Raw genomic sequence first — 23,140 nt, 5'->3', positions numbered from 1 at the left:
TCATCTATTTACTAAGGAGTGAGCAGCAAATGATGAATTTTTTAAGCAACAGCAGCATGGCAAGAACAACAAGCATAAAAAAAATTACTTTTAACGTCCAACAAAAGATTCCTTAACCGAAGCCATGCCAAGTACAGCAAGGAACAAGAGATCAAAGTCCATATAACTTTCTGCTGGTAGCACCTCCTACTATGGTAGTAGTTCCACTGCACTGTCAGCCAAACCTCACAAGCATTGCAAGTAAGATTGGATTAACAGACCTGATCCCCAAAGGAACCACAAATCAGATGATGATCCCTGTCAAGTAGTCATGTACAAGTGGCAAAGCTTGATAGGCAAACCTTTGTATGGTAGATGAATCATGATAAGACAAGAAAAATTTCGAAAATACCTAAAAAGAAACAGTGATCATAATAACCAAATAACATGATCAATACAATACTGATTCCAACCATTTACAGGAAATGCTACTTCTTGTCAACAGAAACAAATACAATAATCTCCTAAAATGATATGTCAGTAAATTTAGTATCCACATAAGAGTTGCAAAACAAAAACAATACAAGTGCAAACTCTGAACAATTATGAACACAAAAACAAACATCTTACAATTAGCAAATCCATGACTTGAATGTTAACACTTCCTGATGCCAAACAAAAAATAAAATACAGGCAGTCCCTGGTTATCAGCGGGGGTTCCATTCCCACAGCATGATGATAAGCAAAAATCGCTGATAACTGGAAATTGGTGATTTTCGGCGCTTATTGGCACTGATAACTGGAGATTGGCATCTGTGTTAGATATGTATCGGCGCCAATAAGCAGAAATCGTTGATTTTCGGCGGCGAAAATCACCAAAAATTGCCAATTTTTGTCACTAGACAAGTGCCGTAAAACCAGATCCCCAAACCGAGCCTCCCAATAACCGGGAACTGCCTCTATACAAAAAATGCCAATCCACTGAAATGAATAAAGGACACTTAATTCATAAGCAAAAAGTAAGGCATAAAAGAAAGTAAGAAAAGCAGAAGCATGAAAAGGATGGAAATGAATGATTCTCAAAAATTATAACACTCTTGAACCAGTATAGGGACTTCAGTGAGCATGTTAACAGGTCAGTAGATACACAAAAGTTTAACATAATTACTTAAGACACGGATCTGTTAGTGAAATGTGCGATGCCTCCCTCTAGCTACCAGTTCAGTTAGTTTATCAAACAAAACAGATGTGCAAGGCCTTGGAGGACCATGAAATTGGGCAATATAATGAGTTACGGGTTTGTTGTGAAACAAGCCTGAATATAACTAACCTTCAATGACAAATATTAAAAAGACAGACATCCTGTATAAAACATTGCCATTGTATTCAAATCTCAATTGGAATAAGGACACTCCAAAAATCCACATCAAGAACAGGAAGTGCCAAGTGATTGGATCTATGAATGTCGTACATATTTCCCACACAAAGATACTTTTAACCCTCTAAATATCTACAAAGACAGCCATGGTCTAAAAAGCATTGTTAGTAATTACAAGTATTTTGAATAGTTTTCAAAATTAAACATATATTGCCTTTTTATTTTCACATGGAATCTTCAAGCTATCACTGATTTGAAGACAAAGATGGTCTTAAGCCAAAATGGAGAAACATTCAATTTGTTGCAAGAGGCCTGTGTGGCACAGCTTATCATCAATGTTACTAACAGATTAGTTATAATCTATCTTGTACCAGCAGATAAAAAAGTCATCACATCCATGGCAAGTTTGCCAGCATATATGCTCAAAACCCAAATATGAAGTAGACAGGAACAAAGGTGGTACAGAGACCTTACTTAAAAGCCAATTAGTATGCATGTTATCACTGTGGAAGCAGGAGCATCCATGTCCCACTGTGAGTTAGTACAAAGAAATTACTTGAGCTCCAGATGGAAATCATTCCTAGGAGCTGAAGGCACTCTGCCCCAGCAGGCAAATGTCATGCCTTTGTTGACTACTTTTTGCAGAAGAAAGGCACCAAGACTGCCATATCACTGTGTTTTTCTTCAGAGAACAATGATGATATGGTTAAATAAAAAATCATAAAACATCACCTGTTGCAAGCAACTTTTTTCTTCACTGGAAGAGGATGTCATGGTAACCCTAAAAAAAGCAGAGGAAGACACAAAACCTCCATGGTGGAGAGAGGATGACACTGTACTAGCCCCAAAGATGAGCAACTTTCTACAAAGGAACAACAACCAATTAGAATACTGTATGTAACCCTTTCATTAGAGATATTTCTATCAAACAGACATGTAAAACCTTCTCCTGCAGAATTGGTCATCTCTTTTGTTTGTTCAATGTGCTATGATATGAGGGGAACGGTGGCAGAAAAGCAATTATCATATCCTCAGAAACCATGTTATTGTCACTTTCTTTTATTTTAAACTATTTTCTATCAAGTGGAACTCAATTGAGGTAGTGCAAGGATGAATGACTTTTTTTGAAATACTCTTTACCTTTTTCCTTGTGTCCTATTTCAGTACCATTAAAGAGCTCTGTCTTTTTCACTCAATTGGCAGTTCAGTGAGTGTTATTTTCATGGAAATTTTGAAAATTTCTCCAAAATCATGAAACCTACTTAGGGCATCTTTGTATCGATGTGTTCATAAATGTTGTTATTTTCACTTATATACAATAATACAGCATAACAAATTTTGTATTTTGAAGTTCTGAAAAAGTCAATCAGTGTTTTAAAAATGGAGGTTTATTTCTGCAAGACAGTGCTAAATTTTACTAAAATTAGTCCTCCAATAACCAATTTGTTCAGCTAGTGTAAATTTGTTTCCAATTACAAATGTGTTGATTCATTTAACAAGCTACAGCCATTATATTGCAGCTTTTACTCATCCCTGATTTTAAGAAGAAATTTATTTTCATCGTATGTCATTTTCACAAAATTTATTCTTCCAGTGGCTTGTATTTTGAAAATACTGAACGATGTAGCTTTTGGGAGAATTCAAACACAAAGAAAATAGTAACTTTAGACAAAATGTGATAAGTAACACTGATAACTATAAAAAATGTGAAGAAACTTTCAACCGAAATTATGATCTGTAATGCATCAAGTAGTCAAAAGATCTATAAGCAACCTGAGAGTAAGAAATGAGTACTGCAGAATGTTGAGAAAATTGAGGACAAGATTCCAAGTATTTTTGACAAACAAGCTGCTGAGAATACAAGGCATTACATATTGATATATGACCCAATTATCACACTGACTTCATAAGTCATGGTGAGATAAAGCTAGAATAGTGACACAATGTAAGAGGCAAATATCACTGCACCATGTGTTTCTATTGGCAAAAGTATGGTCACATAAAACATAAATGCCCTGCTAAAGAGAGAGATGGTGATCCATGCTTAGAAAATCACAGAACAAGTGATTGTAACTCAGCAGTTAACAAATTTATCAATTGCATGAGATTTCATAAGTCTGATGTATATCATACTGTCAATGACAGATGTTCAGAGCAGGAGATTGAGAGGATTAGAAATAAAAATGACCATAGATACAGATTCAGCAAAACTGCAAATAAAAGATGATTTTCCAGATATTAATTGGATGGAAATGAGAGTTGAAATTAAGTGAAAAAAAACTAAATGTTCAAGTCTTAGTGTCTGTGGTACTTTTAAGGTGACAAATTCAGAAAAATATTTTGGAGCAATACTTTAGAGCATTTAAAAATGTGTTCCAAGACTGTTTCAAGAAGGTATTAAAAACATTCATATTTAGAGACTGTTACACCAGGCAAAATCAAAATTAAAAATGCCTACAGAATAAACTGACATGACTTGCCATTCGAGGCACGGAGTGCAAACATCTTTTTTTGCTGGAGCAGGACCAAGACTCAAGAACATGACCAGTAACTAGTACCCTCAGAAAGGAGCTGTTTAGTTGGTTTTAGCACTCAAAACACTTAAAGATCTATGCATGTAGTAATTCCTTCATTGTACATGCCAACCATAACCTATTAGTTTATTGGAACAGGTTAAAAAATAAGAATAAGAGGCTGATGAGATGGCATTCGGAGCTATAAGACCATAACTTGAAAACAGTCCAACAGCCCACATAAAGGGTAGTAACATACTCAATCAATGAATTTACTGTTCTGATGAAAAAGTTCATGTCTCCTAAAGAATGGCTGTATTCCATTTTCTTCAGTAATTTTTTGGGGGAATCATATTATTAGTAAAAGTAAGACTTTTCTTCATTACTGTTTTTGACAAAAAGTTTTCTTTTTTTCTCTATTGGAGGTGTATCATGTACTGATAGCAAGTATACCCAAGCAGTTTGAGTTACAATGTGCTTTCTCTTATTATTTCCATAAAGGATCTTCAAGTCACCTTCAATATGAAGGCAACAGATGGTCTTGGCCACAATGGAGAAAATTTGAGGGTTGATGGGAGGCCATGTGGCTTAGCTTATCATCAATATTGCTGACTGATAAGTTTTACTCTTTTGCAGCTGCAGATAAAAAAGAATCCTCACATCCAAGCCATAGAAGCCAGCATACATAGTAAAACCCATTAACTAAAGGTTAGAGAGGAACAAAGGTAGCACAGACCTTAATCATAAACCAATTAAGATGACGTTATCTCCATCCTGGGAACATCATTCCAATTCCACAAGTTAATACAAAGATGTTACCTGAGCTCCAGACTGTAATCACATCCTGGGGAGATGAAGATTTTCTGCCCAAGTATGTTCAGCAGGTTCCTGGGCCTAAAAGAAGCTCTTTCTTGAGAATATAAAGACATTCAGTTTGACATCCCACTGTTTGTCTTCATGGACAAAGAAAATGCCATTGCTGAATGAGGAACCAGAGGACATTGTCTGTTATAAGCAGTGTTTTTCTCCAAAAAAAGAGGATATCATCATGGTATCCCTAAAGAAGAAAGAGGATGACATCATGGTAACTTCTAGGAGGAGAGAGAAAGATGTCATGTTTGCCCCCAAGGTGGACACATTTTCTACATAGGAACCAGTGTCCTATTAGACAAATATAAGTAACAATTCTATTCAAGATTTTTCAAGCCTATTTTTCTGAAACTTCCCTCCTTCCATTTCCCTAATCTTCAGTATTCTCAAGGCACTGTCACAATATTTCTTCTGCATTTCTCCTTTGTAAATAAGATTGTTAAATAGTTAAGTATAGTATTCATATTTGGCAATTGAACTATAATTTGTGATACTGGTAATATTTTCCCAAAATCAATAATGAAAAATAAAAAAATTTTTCTGTGCATAAATTTGAGACTCCTAACTGCAAAACCATAATAGTGCAAGACAACCAATATAAGAAGAGAATTTTCAATTCTACATGCTAACTACTTTTATAAACTAACCCCACATATTCTGAAAAAATTTAATGTCTAATGTTAAAAACCAGTACTAATGTAGTTTTTCTTTAATTTGGCTGTCAACTGAAAAATATATCTTTATAGTACAAAACACACTTCTTTATACAACCCCATAAATAACATTTTGACAGAGGAAAAATCTATTTCTGAGGAAGGTCAGAAGCAGTAGCACTACAATGCATAAACACTGTGCATCCCTAAGTATAAGGTAACCAATTACCTCAAATCATGCAGACTGACTATGAGGCAAAGAGACCTTGGGGCTGGGAGGGGGGGCACTTATTATATGATTCATGGGTTTGTATGGGAGATTTCTTTGCTCATTTCAAACACATCAATCATACAAAGTCCAAAATGCAGTTTGTGTTCTCCCCAGGCATATCAATTCTGATGTCTTATTGATATAAGAAGTTGACTACCTAAGGGTGCGAGTTCATGCATGAAGTATTCTAGCTTATTTTTTAACCTGTTTATTGAATTTTGCCTTGCCTTACTCTGTGTCATACATAATTCAGTTATTCTATTCATCTCTGCTATTACTGAGCTACAATTCTCAATATTTGTGTGATGTATTAGTATTTGTGTAGCTTAACTACTGCAGGCACTGGTCAGTAGTTTAACATATAAGTTAAGTTTGCAGAGTACCTCTAAATTTTTTTCTTATTTTGTACTAATTATCTTCACTTTGCTATGATATATATGTCTTGTTCTTTGCTGACCATAACTGGTATCTGTAATAAGTGCTTGTTGCAGCAATGAGTATTCTGCTTCTAGACTTAACATGCCTCTATATACAGTATATGTGTAGTGTTTGTGACATGGCTTAGTAAAGTGTTGTGAACTGTTACATTATGTTGCTCACTTATCTAAGTACGCCTAAGAAAATTTGCCAAGTTTACTACTTGGTATGGTTTGCCTCATCTTCATATCCTCACTAAAACAGATCCTCAGCTAAAAGGCATCCCTAATCAAGGACTCCACAGTTAGGGAACTTACTGATTTTATTTACAAAATAGAATGAAAGTGAAAGCATTCCCTACTTGCAAATTTCAGGAAGTGGTAGAGGAAGACAGAAATCTTGAGCTACAAACTAAGGATAACTGTACTATAGATTTGCAGATATCTGTTTCTATAAAGTAATAAGGTAGGAAACAATGAACCCCTAGTCAAGGACTTGGACTACTTGGTCAATACTGTAGCAGATAAAACAGACAGGCAAATAATTGCAAGAATGCTAGAGAAGACACACTAGTTATTACACCTTGAATATACCCAGAGGCGTTAGATGAAAAAATATAGTTGTTAAAACAAGAAAGTAGAATTCTTAGGCTTGTGGGAGGCATTTGCAAATAAATGGCAGTACTTCAGAGAAGAAAAGGGCAGCCCAAAGAAGGCTTTGGGAAATCTTGAGTCTGACTATGACTAAGAAGGATACTGTCTTCTCAGGTAACCTGCCATCTCCTCAAGTCTAAGATCCTATCATAAACTGGAAACCTCAAAAATTTATTTATAGATTTCACAAAGCAAAACTAGTGAAAACCTAAAAGCAAAAGAATAATGCATAAACATTCCTTGAGTGTTACTTGTTAATGCATGATATGTTTGAAACAGTCTGGAATAAATTAGAGCCTTGATGGCAACTAGGAAGTAAGACACAGTCGGAATCCACAGACAGCTGACAATGGCCTTATAAGCATAATGTTCTCATTGATAAGCATAAGCATATTTACAAAGTGAACAGCATTCCTGTAACACATTATCTGGTTAAATGCATATCCACTGCTTCCACAAAATTATGAAAAAATTGCCAATGTGACTGTGCCATAAGCATATGATGAACATCTCAAAATGGAAACAGATGAATGGTGTGCAGTTTCTATCTGTTGTACAGATATATCCAATAAGTATAATCCAGTACAGATATATCCAATAAGTATAATCCAGTCACCTAATATGTGGGTTCCTAATAGGGTGATAAGATCAGAAATATGAAATTGCCCTAATAAATGAACTGCAGTAATAAGGTCCATTAAAAAGCACATTTTAGCAAATCAGAAACAAATCATTTCATGAATCAGTGCGTAAAAGGTACTTCACACATCTGTTTCACTTGAAGACATTTTTAATCTATAATCTAGCATCATCACACAAACCTATCCTATCAAATAATAAATATATGCAGAAGAGAATTTTGCTATATCTCAACCACAATGAACAGACACAGCATGAAGTCCATGTAACATCCAATTCACTTGAAATCAAGCTTACAGGACTATACCCAAAACTGAGATTTTGGGAGAAAATTTTATTTATCAGGATATACAATGTTTAATAAATATTGATGACGATGAGAGGGTGGTGTACTATTTTATACTGAAGAATATTTAAGCCAATTAACAGTAGATTAGAGACAGAAAATTAATTTCTGGGAGATGTGATAAACTTAAAAATGCCCTATGTATATCACTCATATATAGAACTTCCCCCAGTCTGAGGAAAAAGATGAACTTAAACAGTGAGTTGACCACCCCTTCCAGAAATAAGTTACTCATTATCACAGGGGACTTCAACTGCTTCATAAACTGGAAAGCACAGATTGCAGATGCAAGTGAGAGATTAATAGACTCAACTACCAAGGAATATCTTAAGCAATGGGTAAGAAAATGGTAAAATAATACCTCAGATATATTTTCCCCTGAGGACAATGTGATAGCCAATCTGCATGTTGGGAAAAATTTAGGAAAAGGCAACTACAGTATAACAACACAATTTACCTTGAAATAGAAATACCCTTTTCTAAATTAGACAAAACATTCACAGAGCTTAACTTTCAAAAACCAGACTTTCAAAGGTTTTAAAGCAACACAAAAAAAAAAACAGAAACAGGTAAACAGATGCAGAATAAATTCCACTCAAAACCAGCCATATGACAATACAAGAATGCTTTATGAAGGCCCAGGAAAACATGAAAAAAGGGGGTAGATGACAACCTAGAACAAATGGGAGTTCAACAAATAAAGCATAGAGGACTTAGAAGTGAATTCATTCACATTTAACCCCATGAAGGGAAAAGTTGACATAAAAATGTTTATGATGATGATATCTACCCCAGAAATAATGAAAATATGCCTGATACTTAGACAATTATTGTATTCTGTAAAAGTGAAAAAATTGCAAAACGTGATTTAGAAATTTGATCTAACAAAACATAAAGAAACTACTCTGTAAGAAACTAAAAGGTACAGAAACTAAAAGAAAAGTCTTTTTATCTAAAGCCAAAACACAAAAAAGTATTATCAAATACAGCATGTGCAAAACCCAATGATATAATAATCTTCACTATAATTTTCAAAATTCCCTTTTGAAAAATATTACAAAAGTATCCTTTGTGAATGAGATGGAAAAACACTCATGTCTCACAAAGCTGAACCTTCTTGAGTAATGGTACTCATATTTTAAGACACCACACAAACACTGGCATCCCCAAAATGTACTGAAGCAGTTACGTCTGTCTAGAATGTGATCAATGGTCCCATTAGACAACTGTACTTTATAAAAATAATGAGATATCCTCACAAGTGACAGCCAAAAACTTCCCCTTCACCTGTATTAACATGACTTGCCAACCACCAGCCAATTTTTTCATTCATTTATTTATTTAATGGACTGTAACACTCAGGTTAGCATGTGATCATATTTTTCCTTAAAAGACTAAAGAGTTAATCAGCAATGAGCTTCTCAATTTTGAGACATTCTCATAACTGACAATATTCATATTTAACATTGTAAAATACTTACCAAACATAAAATGATGAAACAAAGTTTTATTTCTTCCAGTTATACTGGTAACCAACTGATAAGAACAGAAAAACTAAGAATGATAGCCACAAAAATTAGGACACCAAATGAGGCCAAGTATGCAACCAGGTTAAAAAATGGACAGTTCCCCTAGAAAACCAGTTACAGAAGAAAGTTAGTGGTGCAAGTCTAAACCAACTTTTAAGACTTGCATTTTAATCATATATTAATTTTTGGGTGCTGCATTACAAAAAAAAGCCCACATCACCCCCAATTCAAGCAGCAAGACTTAATTATCCACAAGAATGAACACTACAGCACTTAACATTGTGTATGAATCAAAATCTTAAATTTTAGAAGCTTCAGTCAGCTAAAACTCCTTCATTCAACATCAAGATCTCTAATGACAATATACACTCAAATTATCCAAAAATGTCAACTTAAATCCATCAGTTCATATTATGCCTTTAATAAAGAATAATTATTATAAGATAATATATGAGCTTCCTAACAGATCTGATGTAAAAATAATGCATGAAGGCTTAAGATCCATCACTCCATTTCATACTCTTCCAAATTAATCTAAAATTTGATAAAAACCATGGATATATAGGAAAGCCAGCAATTACACTGTATTCTGAAAAAGTTTAAAACCAACCACATAATATTTTGGTTCATTCTGTGAAGTTAACTTTTACTAAAAGGTACAAATTTTTTCATGAATGTACGATAGGAATGAAAACCAAAATAAGGAAAGACTGTCTTAAAGCTGCTTATCACTTGCTTTGTCTTCGAGTGCTTTATTTTACTAAAACAGCAACAGCTAAGCTACATTACTTTCTCCCCTTTTACTTTCATCTGTTCCCTTTGGTCTCTTCCCGGCCCCCCGCCACAGACGTAAAACTTTAAATTCACCCTTGCTCCAGATTCTTATCTTTCAGTCAAGAACAAATTTTTCAGGCTTGCCTAATGAGTTTAGAAATGGGACACAGTGGTCCCATTAAACTACTTTCTGCTAATAAGCTACTAACAGCCAATTCCAAATTTTCTATTGCCATATATTAATTACCCAGGTTAAGTCAAAATACAATAAATAATTTATACTGTAACTGATCTACCACTTCTTCCTCAGTCTGTATTCAGTTTTCCTGTTCCTTTATGTGCATAAATTTGAAAAGATCTATCCCTAAAAATTCCAAATGTCACTTTTCATTGATCTACATCTTACAATTGCAATAGAGAAGAATAAAGATTAAAAATAGCTCCCTAATAAAATAACGTTAGCCTCAACTCAGATCTTCAAAAAGTAAGGGCTGCTACCATGATGTTATTTCTTGAAGGATTTTATGCTGACTTAATCATACTATTAAAGATATACTTAAACAGTAAGAAACAAACTGGATAACAGTCTTAAGTAACTGCTGAAGGCACACTGGTCACCAGGAAAGAAGATAGGAATGAGTGCAATGGAAAAGACAGCATCTGTCCCTGGAAAACGTGCTGTAACACTGAATTACTCACTGGCCTCAGCTGGTTCTTCCATACAAGCTGAAAGAGTAAATGCTTCCTTGAAGAATATTGATAAGAAAAAGAAAAACCAATACACAGCCTGTGGAGTATGATCAATGTACAATACAGGCATTTTACTTTAAAAACATTCAGTTAGATGGATCACACACTTGAGTATGCTAAATGCTATGCAATTTCATAAGTTATAGAAGAAATAAATTTAGGTCCCTCAAAGTCCTATAGGTGATTCTGACTTTAACACATGTATACTAAAATGAAAAAATTTAAAAAAGAAAGTATAATTAAAACTATGAAATATTTGCAAGACAATCATGTTCTGGTTCATGCCATAAGAATAAGGGAATCACTTATGCCACATACTGAACAATATCAATATAAAATACACAAAATCCCAGCTTAGTAAAGAACAAGAAATGCCTCAAAAACAGTTTTGTCTGTGTTTTCCAAATTGCTGGCAAAATATATCCTGAAAACAACATAAGATGTTGATAATCAAACTATCACAGATTAGTCCTTCTCCATCAACTTCTCTATAGTCCATATCCTAACTTATTGCTCCACAGGCCTACAACATACAATCATGAACTTTTAGTTATAAGTAAAAGAAAAAGGACAAAAGAAAAAGAAAATCTATCATTTCCTTCATCTGATGAAAAATTTCTTTTTAATCATCAAGTCGAGGGCTACAGTGCACATGTAGCAACCACCCAAAGATACTTTTTTTTTTTTTTACAAAACCAGGAATATAACTGCTTAACAAATAACAAACATCAGTAAGTATGCAGTCAAAAAATGTTATAATATAGTACACAGTATCTAATTTTCTTTTCTGAATACAGCAACACCTCCCAACTCACACCGCTAACTACAATAAAAAAGTTTATACAAATATTCAGGTACATCTGAATTACAATTTATTTTTTACAAGAAGACCGCACGACTTACTTATCACAGCACTTACAATTAGCCCCTCCATGTACACACAATTTACCAAGGCACTTCACTCTCTCTTAAAACAGGAAATAAGAAAATGGCAGTTAGATGGTAGAACTGCACATACGTGGGCAGATCCCTGAGTCTAAGGCAGCTATCATGATCATCATTTGTGGTGCCTGAGCCATAATTCACATATGTGAACTGGTTTATTTTCTTGAAAAATACATTTTGACTTTAAATTACAGTTGTTTCATCGCATACCCATTATTTTGATCAACCAAAATCCTATATTCAGGCAGGAAGGACTGAACAGCTAAAATCCACAAAACTGGCTAACTGAGAATTGTAGGGCTAACCTGAAACTGGGATTGATCTCAGGCTTCAAAACCCAAGTCTCTCACAAATGTACAGGAAGTTGTCTCTTTACGACAGAAACGCTAAGACGTAAAAGTAACTCTGCAACCTTTTAATTTCATATAACATGAATAAGTATCTCTAAGAAGTTTATATTCTGTACATCCTCAGCTATTCAGTGCCTCTTCTGTTTCATATCCACCAGGGAATGCCAATGGTTGGGAGATCCATACTCAAGAGCAACTAATGTAGCTGAGGGCAGTACTCATTCATTGAATCACAAGTAATTAATTCTGAAGAATATGTTGTGGCCCTTAAATTAACATGTCTGAGCAACAACAGGACAGTATCCATGAATAACTGCTTTTGATACGTCCAGTGGACAACAAGAGACTAGGAGCACCTTCCACAAACCCCTCAGATCTCCAGCCATAACAATGAATTGCTCTGACAGGATAAAGGTAGCCCACTGCCTAGTTGACAAGGGACAAAGTTATGGAGTGGCAAACAGTGCAGTGACTTAGCCTGGTTACTTGGGATTTGCATCTTCAACATAGCTGACTGCAGGAAAAGACCTATAGAATTCTGATCCTTGACATGCATGAACTTATATATGTTCAGTTCTCAGATGTGTTTGAAAATCACAAATTAGAAGAAAGGCATTCTTCAACATTGTGAAAGACAGAGAAGCCTGTCTAAAGGCTCATATGAAGTGGAGGCTTAAAAAACTCCTTGGGACCAAACAAAATGGTACAATCTTGGGGGTTTCATAGTTTCACAAGGAACTTCCTTCTCAAAGTTCTGACAAACAGCCTCAATACCATCGATGTCCATGCAGTTCAAAACCCGAGATGGTGTGCACACAGTAAATTTTAAATGTAATCTGTATTTTTCCTACGATACAAAACTACTCTTTCAGAAATGGAGTTGCTCGTGCAAGGCATGCTTCATCTGTTTTGATTCAAAAACAAAACCTCTAACACCTAGGCCTATGGCCTGACCCAACCATGTGTAGTACCCTTCTTCTACTATGTGAATCAACTGGTGATAAACAGACTACCAGAGGGGAGGCTGAGGTGGGTAAAAGCCATCCATATGAAAGCATAGGTTTGTATCCTAGGAAAAATACAAATTACATTTAAACATTTTTTTTTGTTCCAACGTGAATACAAACCTACACTTTCATAAATGGAGACTTACTCTGAGGTGGGAGGACAATATGTCCCTGTTAACTGGGATGGGTGTGACCCATGTACGAGGCACCCATGGAAGGCACTAACTATGGTGTTTAACTCACAGGCCTATGCACTGCGCAATTACTGACATAACATCCTGTACTCACCAGTCCTTCTAGATGTCTTGGCTGGTTCTCAAGGGGTCCCTATGGCAGAGCTCATCCACTCCCACATGGGAGGGGGGGATGGGGCTCTACACCTTAGACGACCTGCTGGATTGCACTATGGGGCCCAGGGTGTACATGTCTAAGGATTTGTGGGCCAAACCTCTCAAGTAGGAGGACATGAAATTTGTTTGGCACTTCAGTACCTGTAGGAGGAAGTGGTTCCTCCTGCATGCCACTGAAGGGGAAGCCCTTGTGATGACCCTCAGCCAGAAGGAGATGGTGTTCTTAGATACCTCCTTCCTTGTTCTGCCCATACTGATGAAGAGCCTTTTACAACTAGGTCTCAGTGGTACTGTCCTCCTCGGATACTGCTTTACAGCAACATCTCCTCTTTGCCTCCCCCAAAAGAAGTCCTTCAGGGAGGGGATGGAGGGGTCTTGAGTCTTAGCCACAAAGTCAGGCATGAACTACAGGGCATGGATGACTACATATGAGGGGCCATGCAGCTCCCCGGCCCTCTTAGAAGAGGCGAGTGCCAGGAAGAATAGTCTTGAGGGTGAGGTTCCTGTCTGAGGCCTGCCGGAGTAGTTCATAGGGGGTCTCCATAAGGTGGCAAGGACCTTGGTGATATTCCACTCTGGGGCCCTCACCTTTTCAGAGGGCAATTCTTATGGAACCTCCTTAGAATGGCTGAATGGAACCTCCTTGAAATGGCTGACAACTCCCAAGAATTGGAGAGGTTGATACCTCTCAGCCTGAAGACCTGGGTGAGAGCTTCCCTGTAGCCCTTGATGGCTGTTACCCATAGGGTATTTTCACGCCTCAGGAAAACCAAGAAGTCTACAAAGGGGATCAAGGTCCCTCTGATGACACCAATGACAGTACTCTGTCCATTTTCCTGTATACCCTGATCAAAGAGGGCCTGAGGGTATCTGTGATGGCTGCTGCAGGGTCCTTAAAAATCCATTGTTTTGGAGGAATTGCTGGATAGTCTCCAACCATGAAGCCGGAGGGTGGCTACAATGCGACAGAACTTTTTGTTGTGCTCCTGCACCAGGCAGTTGGGCAGTTCAGGCAACTCTCTTGGGACATCCACCAGCAGGTGCAGCTGAACAGCATATCACTTGGCCCGTGGCCCTAGGGATGCCACCAGGGTTATCCATAGACCTTGGGACTGGTAGAACCTGTTTGGTACCCTTCTCAGTTGACTGAATAGAGGGAAAGAGTACATGTCCATGTTGTCCCATGGATGTTGGAAGGCATCCTGCTTCACCACCCCATGGTCTGGTACCAGGGAACAGTACAGTGGAAACATCTTGTTGGCAGTTGTCACATAGAGATCGATCTTGTGGCCCTGCTTTAGATCTAAAAGGCTGTTTCCTATTTTTTTGGTTCAGGGACTATGCCGTCCCAATGCAATGGTCTGATCCTTTCTGCTTAGTAGGTCAGTCACTATATTTCTTTTTTCCCATATGTACCTAGCTGTCAGTTCCAGCCCTCAGAGGCTTCCCCCTCATGCAGTGCTACTACTGAGGGTGGGAAAAACTGTCCTGCTCAGCTTGTTGACATGGGCAACCACTGTTGCGTTGTCACATCACAACAACTGAATGACCTTAGAGGTGGTGTTTGAGATCGCCAGCCATGCTGCTCTCATCTCCAGGATGTTTATGTATTGTGCTCTCCCCTCAGGGCTCCACACCCCGAAAAGTGCATTCTCCATTGAGGTGTGCTCCCAGCCTTTTTGAGGTGCATCAGAGTGGGACTCCCAACATCAGGCTGGCTAGGTTCCTCCATCAGACTAGATTCTCCTTTATGTTCTCCATAATTGGTATGGGTTGTGATGGGTCCTCCATCGTTCTCTTCCAAGCCTCCTCCATCTGCCACTGGAGGAAACTGAGGTGTGCTCTACCCCTTAGAACCAGTTTCTCAATGGAGACAGCGTGGCCCACTATGATCTGCTACTTCTTGGCTGGTGGACTACTTCTTGGCTGGGGCAGTTTCTGGGAGAGAAGTTCAGGGAGATGTCCCTCAGTCTTGCTATTCTCTCCTTTGAAGGGAAGGCTCTTACCAACTCCATACTGACTGTCATTCCCAGGTACTTGATGCAGGTCTTTGGTTCCAACTCAGACTTGGGAAGGTTCACCATGACACCAAATGTCCTGTGTAGGTACAAGACCATGTCCCTAGCTTTCTCCACTTCCTCTCTTGACATGGCAAGGATGAGTAAATCATCCAGATATCTTTGCAGATGAATACCTCTCGTATGCAACCAGTAGGAGACCAACTGGAAGACACTTGTGAAGGATTGGGGTGCTGTTGCCAAGCTGAAGCAGAGAGGCCCAAACTAGTACGTAATGTCCCTGGAGACAAACCAGAGGCACTTCTTGGTCCACTGAGATCATGTAGTTCCCCCCTCTCTTATGGACACTGGCTGGGGTGTCTCCATGGGGAAAGACTCTTTTCCAGAAACTCGTTCAGGGCCAACAGGTCTATAATTAGGCCCAACTGTCAAGATGCTTTCTCTACCAGGAAGAACCGACTGTACAATCCAGGGGAGTTGTCTGGTACAACCTCCACCTCCCCCCCCAACCTCCTTAGCATCCCATCTACTTCTCTCTGGAGGGCTCTCTCCTTCAGCAAGTCTGGCCTGTAAGATGGGAACGGTATGGGAAGGGGAGCCAACAGCATTCTTGATGACACCGGTCTATTATTCCGCTTAGCCTTGACGTGGATCTGTCCCTATGCCGCTCGTGGGACACTAGGGAGATGACTGATGAGGCAACCAACAGAGACTTCTCTGCTCACCCTGACTACAGCACTGCTGCAGATTGACCTCGCTCCAAACACTAAGGGTGGAGATAGGACCATTGCCAAACCAGATCTTGTCCTTACCACAGACAAAATAAAAACAGAAAAGACCTCTTGGCCCCCAAAAAATGCACTAATCTGCACAACAAGCACAAAATATGGCTACTGGAAGGGAAATAAGCACAATCAGTAAGGCAATAATGGTAGACAACGAACAATTCTCACATGTGGCATGCACAAAGGAAAACTTGGCAACAAAAACTGGAGAGAGTTGAAGACAACCAGATGTACCAATGGCTGAGATCACAGTGGAAGAAGGGGACTGCACAAGGTCAGGTCAGACCACTGACCTAGGCGTTAGGACTTTACTTTTAAGTCAAGACAGCTGAAGCGCACTTTGTGTGAGTAAATCAATTTCTGACAGCTTTGGTTTGTTTTTCTGTCAGAACAAATAAAATTTAAAGCTGAGACTAACCATTTCTACATTGTCTTACAAAAAAAATGTCAGCTAGCTATGGATAGCAGAACAGATTGAATCAGTAACCCTTACATTGCACTAACCACAAATAAGAACCATTCTGCCTGGTAGATACATCTTTGACAAGATTTGGAGATAACCTTAGCAGCATATCTCAAAAAGCTTATACCTCTGAGGATCTCCTGGATAGTTTTCAGGGGTGAAATGTTAATATTACCAGATTGTTGCTGAATAAGCAGAAGGGATGTTGGCATGGGAGTTTCTATCATAGGGAGCATCAAAGGGAGACCTGTAAGACTACGGACTAACAACTCTTGCTGAGGCCAAATAAACACACTAGGGTCCTTGATGGATACTGAAGAGCCCAGTTTATTGTCAATTACTAGCCTGAACAAGACAAAACAGCTGAAATGCATAAGCCTCTGGGCCAACCCCATGATGCATTACAGCATCTGTCTTCCAAGATGCTGGAACTAAGATAATGAGGTAAAAGGTAAGAAGTTTTTGGTGGAGGTTGCTTGCAAATATATCAATCACAAAAGAGAACCACTGCTTCCATGCAGCTCCACATATTTTGTATAGATAATGGAATGAGTATAAAATGAGAGTATGAAGGTTTTAAAGGTGTAGCAGGAGGAAAACCTTGCAGCTGCACTATGAAACAATTGTTAGGAGAGGGTGGAGAGTAAGATGGAAGAAAGAGACTATGAACAGAGGTACAGTGAAATGAATAAAAGGGGCTGCAGCTAGGGGCTGAAGGGATGCTGCAAAGAACATCGTAATGCCTAGAGTGCACCACATGAGGTGCACTGATGGCACTACCTCCTACACAGCATATGCTAAACGGTGCTGCTATTCTGAAAGAAGAACTTAATTCTTCCCACTATGGGTGACTTAAGACATTTATTCCTTAAACATACCTCCGTTATCCTTAATTTAGATCTTCCAAGCATCCTCCTTCCTCAGGCAGTCATAAAGATGCTCAATATCATATCAAGGTTTATTGGCACTTCTCAGTAATTTAGCAGCATAAAGTTGCTGTCTTAGTCATCTCCTTAGAAAAGGCAATATTACTGCCATCCTTCTTCTGGGATGACAAATGGTGACAGCTACTGCTCCTAAGGCAGTCATTATCTTGAGCATGGTCACAGTTACTGCTCCCAAGGCAGTTATTATCCAGATTATAGTAACAGTTACTGTCAATGGCTATAGATGCATTCTTGACTCATGCTGCAGTCCCACCTAAAGCATGAAAAAGACAACCTGGGCTGAACAAGAGGGTCACTAGTCTGGTTGCTATTGTCTCAATGGCTAAGGCCATCATGGGTGGAAATTTTACAAAGCAGCAGGCTTTGGATCTCTGTCCTGACCATGAAAGGTGCCAAGCTATACGGAAAAGGCTGCAGAGTTTGACAGCAGTGGAGGTGACATGGAAATAAAATATTATAATTCCCTCAGTCTCTGTTGCATTATTAAGTCTTGAATCAGTGAAAACAAGGTCTCCTTCAAGCAGTGAAACCAGTATTCCTCAGCAACAAGAACACCAGTTAGCTGGGTAGTGACAAGTACGTAACTACTAAGGCAGCAGAAATCCTACTTATCATTTGTTAAGAAAAAGAAAAACAAATTATAGTGAATAATAAGATAATAGTAGAATAATGCTAAATAATGGCAACAGTCCAAGTGATGAAGCAAGCTGGAAAATTCTACACAGAGCTGGTGGTGCATGATCTTCTGTCTGGGGGTATTCAAAGACCACAAGTGTGACATATATATGAGAGATGGAATTATGATGAAACATACATTTTCCAGGTAATTTGGGACAGCAACATTTGTTATTACTTCATCATTCCTCCTGCCACTGTTTATGTCTTCTAGGTAGGGATTAAAAGTAGGGCTTTTGATGGAAGAGGAATACTGTATATAATTAAATTCACCAGTTTATGTATATACTGTCGTCTATCATTATCCATGCTTTTACTCTATTACCCTCTTGTGGTTTTTTCAAAGTTAGCAAGATATGCAAATGTATATAATTGGGAAGGTTAAGCAAATGCAAAAAGCTTTCAACACATTACCTGGTACTTTACTATTTCTGATGTATATTACACTTGGTGTGATGTAGTGTTCCTTGCTAAATGTAAAATTCTGTTGGTCTTTTGCTTATTTCCACTGAATTTTCTTATTTTCTTCTGAATTATATCAATATAATTTAAATAAACATAGCACAATAACTTTAATTTCCTTTGTGAACACAGTTATCTGTTAAATTCAATATTTTTATACTCACAAAGTATTGTAAAAATGTTAATTTTTTTATCATTAGGGACCCAAAGACTTTTCTATTTGATTTCTGATCAAAGAATTGGTCAAAATATACATAACATAGTATCCATATAACCGATAAAAAAATTAGAACTTCCCCGTACTATCTGCATATTTAACACATAACTTATAATAGTATATGATTTATAATTACCGTAATGCATGCATAAGACACAAAAAATTGTCTCAAATAAAGGTAGAAAATTTTCAGCAAGTAAACCACACTAAAATTCACTAGGGTTCTATAGTCACCAGCTGCTGAAAAGAAGTTTAAATGCTAATCATTTCAATATAAGGTTAAGTTTTATCTAAACCCTTCAGTACTGCACACTGTATCTTACCTTTAAGTTTCTCAATGAGTTCTTCATTTTCAATATTGACAGTAACAGCAGTGGAGGCCGATCCATGAGAAGCAACAGACACGTTATCAGCCATTGAGACGTTATCCGCAAGTGAGGCACTTTCAGTTGTTGATACATTGTCTACACCAGAGGAATTGTCCCCAGCAGACAGGCTATCAGACTCATCCTGTGCTTTGACAGGTCTATCTTCTTGGAGGCAGATCGTTGTTTGTTCAATATTTTGGGGTTGTGGTATTGCACTTATAAGATCCCCAGCACCACTTTCTTGCAAAATTTTTACCTGTGTCAAAATGAATACATTAAAACAGGAATATGTAGAAAACAGAAAAAAAACAAATTTTAAGTATATTTTTTGGTACAAAATTTTTCAAACTAAGAACAGTCATTAAAATACTAAATGAGTTTGATAACAGAGTATTCACAAGACACCAACTAGCTAAATCTAAAAGGCTTCTTGCTGGACCAGAGTAAACCAAAAAAACAGAAATGGTGCTTTTGTGCTAGTGGAAAGTTCTTTTGTGAGCAGAAATAACTGTGACATCTTACAACTAGCTATGAAGGAGCAATATACAAATTCACATTTGAAAGATATTTAAAGGCAATTTTACCACAAGACCAGATTATGGTCTACTATCTATTCAACTGGAAACAAATATGACCATTGAAGCACTAAATACACAAAAACAAAACCTCGCTAGAGACAAATTCACTGAGGGAGGAACCACTCTTAAGTTTCTCTTGCCACAAAAACAGAAGATCAAATATCAGTTGTAAGTACTTACCTACAAACTCATGATGAGAGAAAAAAACCATCAAATGGAAAAGCTAAGGAGATAAGCTAATGATGTCACAGTAGTCCCACTTTCAAAACTCTGCTTAAGTTCTTAGCCTAACTTGAGAGCTAGTCAATTAGTAACATCCCTTAAAGGGTCAATAAATATAATCAATAAAATAACAATAAAAAATCTACATTACATCAGACAGATATTATGGTTAGCTTCTGTCCAAGAAAAAAATAAAAAAAAAAGTATCCTATTTGCACTGGCACTTTAGGATTACTAGAATTCCTTCACCTGAACATTGTCTACAGTATTTTTGATTTCTCTATATGATTTTGTAATATGGTGCCAAATCTAGGGCAGAAAAGACTGATTTTGATGCTAATGTAATGTACATTAACAGCTAGATACTGTGATACTCATTTTGTTCATATCAACCAGATGTCACAATAATCTACTAGCTCACAAAGTTATTCTGCATTTTTAGATGTACTGTAATTTGTAGCAGCATCTCTTTATACATTCCTTTCTGGTACTCATGAAAGTCTATGAAGATGAGAAATTATACTAAAAACAAGATAAAATAAGTAGGACACACTATGCAGCATAAAAGTGATTAAAAACGTTCACTACAAATGAAAGTGTCAGTAAAATGAAGCATCCATTTCTGTTGTAAGCACTTTAACTTAAAATTTCTTAGAAGACTGGTACAATTTTGAGTAAACCTTCTGTTAGAAAGAAAAAAATCACAGTGCAATTTCCTCAATAATTAAAGCTTCCGACAAGTACACTACAAGCAAGATATACACATGGGTGGAGATTAGCAAGTCCATTGCTGCTTCTGTCAAGGAGTTTTCTGTCAAATAACAGTTTGAAAATCCAAAACAATATCACAGAAAACTCTTCAATGGCATTTGATCCACAGATATCATGACTAAATATTTCAAAACTAACATGCTGGAATTATTTCAGCTTATCTTGAAAAATGCATTGCAATGTAGTACAAATAACAACAGTACTTGGTGCCTAAATCATGATCATATTTTATGGCAACATATAAATAAATTAAATAATTAAGACTAACAGCAACAAAATTCTAAAAGCATGTTACTAATCCAGCACAGCAGAAGCCAAGGTAATCAAGAATAGTATTGTGAAGTATTTAAAAATGTCTCTTTTAAAATTTGTCATATACAGTATACATTCCTTTGATGCAAAATTCTATCTATGGTAAAATTGGTATTCATAAAAAAACAAAAGTTTCAATACTAAAAAATGCATCTTTCTACCAGTGAAAATGGTGAATGACGACACTGAAATACAGAAAATGTGTAAAAGTTCTCCTGCTAGGTTTTACAATCAGTAGCAAAATTTACTAATACATGTACTAAGTATCATAATTATAGACTGTTTATAAGCAGAACACTGGATAATGTAAATCTCTCCCATTAAGCTGTTGAAAAACACTGACAATCAGAATCCAAACTGCACTTGGGAAATTAGGATGTCAGGAAAAAAATAACCAATTCAGAAAATGCTGATGTCCATATGTGAACTGTTTGAAATGGGTACTTTACCTGACAGTTGTGGGCCTAAATTCTATTTGATACAATATATATCCTATCTAATTATTCTCATTATGAAAGATAAATCTTTAAAAAATGCAGATATATTTACATTATACCCATTCCCACTGCTATATTCTTGTATTATCTCATGCCAGTCCGGTTCTATGGGTATAAGTTTTGAAAAATACAGCATGCAAAACTTCACAAGAACTATATGAAAAGTATGAGAAATGAAACCACAAGAGGTTTAAAAGATTTGGAAATATTTACAATCTTTTTTAATATATAAAACCATATATAGAATCAAATATACGATCATTACAATATAAAAAAAGTACAAAACGTTTGAAGCACTTGTATTGCAGTAGTATTTAACAGTACTGAAATTGTAGTCTCTCTTTTCTCCTAATGTAATAGCAATTATTACACATTTATGATGGAGGTGCACTGCAAAATGAATGGTACATAAGTGGTCCCCAGTTATTGCTTAAACTTTAAAAAAAAGTAAAAAGCTTGTCTTTTATTCCACAACATCAATAATCTTAAATGGCTTTCACTCTCACTGGACATGGCAGAACTTTGAAGATGTTGAAAACTTGAAAACTTAAACAAACCATAATTACCACTGTAGTTAGTATACATACACACCATGTTACCAAAAAATAATTGATTTCTACTGCACCTGTACTATACAAACAGATTGCCACCCAACTGTTTCATTTCTTGAAGTGAAATAATCAAAATACAGCAATCCCTCAATTATCATGATTGCCATTATCCAACACACCTGGACCAAAGCCCCAAAGACATGTGATATATATAAATTTCAAAAAATTTGAAAAAACTGCCCTATGATGGTTGGCAATGCTGCACAGCCTCAAGAAAATGTTGGTAGCACTGCCTACACTCAGAATGACTGAGAAAAGGTTTTGGGGGTGGGAGAGGCCTCAAGAAGTTTCCATGGTGGAGGGGAGGGGGGGTTGGGGGGCTGGGTGCCATCAGAGAGGAAGGGCAGTAGAGCTGTGTAGATGAACCAGAGAAGGGGATGTTTTGGAAGGTGGGTGGAGCTGGGGAGCAGTTTCTCAAGCTGGGGGGATGCAGTGTTGGATGGGTGAAGAGGACTAGGTAGTCCTGACTTGATACAGCTTGTTTGGTTTCATGTTTTTATGTCTCTGATACAGACATTCACATTTTATTAAAGGATATGCACACTACTGAGATACAGCATAGAGAGAGAGAGAGAGAGCAAGGTATGTTTACACTGAAGCCCAAGTACAGTAACACACACACACTTCACTTTTTTATCTATATTTTATGTTACAGTATTCTCGTTTATATTTTTACTGTACAGGCAGTCCTCGGTTATCGGCAGGCTTGGTTATCGGCGATCTGCTTTTGTGGGGTTTGTCTAGTGATGAAAGTTGGCAATTTTCGGTGATTTTTGCCGGCGAAAATCGA

At 37.2% G+C, this 23,140-nt stretch overlaps 1 protein-coding gene across 24 annotated transcripts in view; it reads right to left on the bottom strand.

Annotated features, from left to right (window-relative positions):
• Positions 1-23,140, bottom strand: part of Golgin245 (Golgin-245) — a 307,575-nt gene that overhangs the window by 188,978 nt on the left and 95,457 nt on the right. For 16 of the 24 annotated variants that reach the window (XR_010851323.1, XM_067094416.1, XM_067094428.1 and 13 more), the window contains 2 exons: positions 19,315-19,615; positions 10,722-10,748 (listed from right to left, as the gene is read on the bottom strand). Coding sequence is in view for 23 of the 24 variants with exons in the window: in XM_067094416.1 (XP_066950517.1) it covers positions 10,722-10,748; positions 19,315-19,615 (328 nt within the window). In the remaining variant the exon portion in view is untranslated. The remainder of the gene's footprint in view (positions 1-10,721; positions 10,749-19,314; positions 19,616-23,140) is intronic. The other 8 variants (XM_067094418.1, XM_067094425.1, XM_067094421.1 and 5 more) reach the window with 1 other exon arrangement.

This window comes from Macrobrachium rosenbergii, chromosome 50 (genome assembly GCF_040412425.1).
Source record: "Macrobrachium rosenbergii isolate ZJJX-2024 chromosome 50, ASM4041242v1, whole genome shotgun sequence".
Lineage (NCBI taxonomy): Eukaryota > Metazoa > Arthropoda > Malacostraca > Decapoda > Palaemonidae > Macrobrachium > Macrobrachium rosenbergii.
Note: the sequence above shows the minus strand (reverse complement) of the source record. Positions and strands in the feature narration are given on the sequence as shown.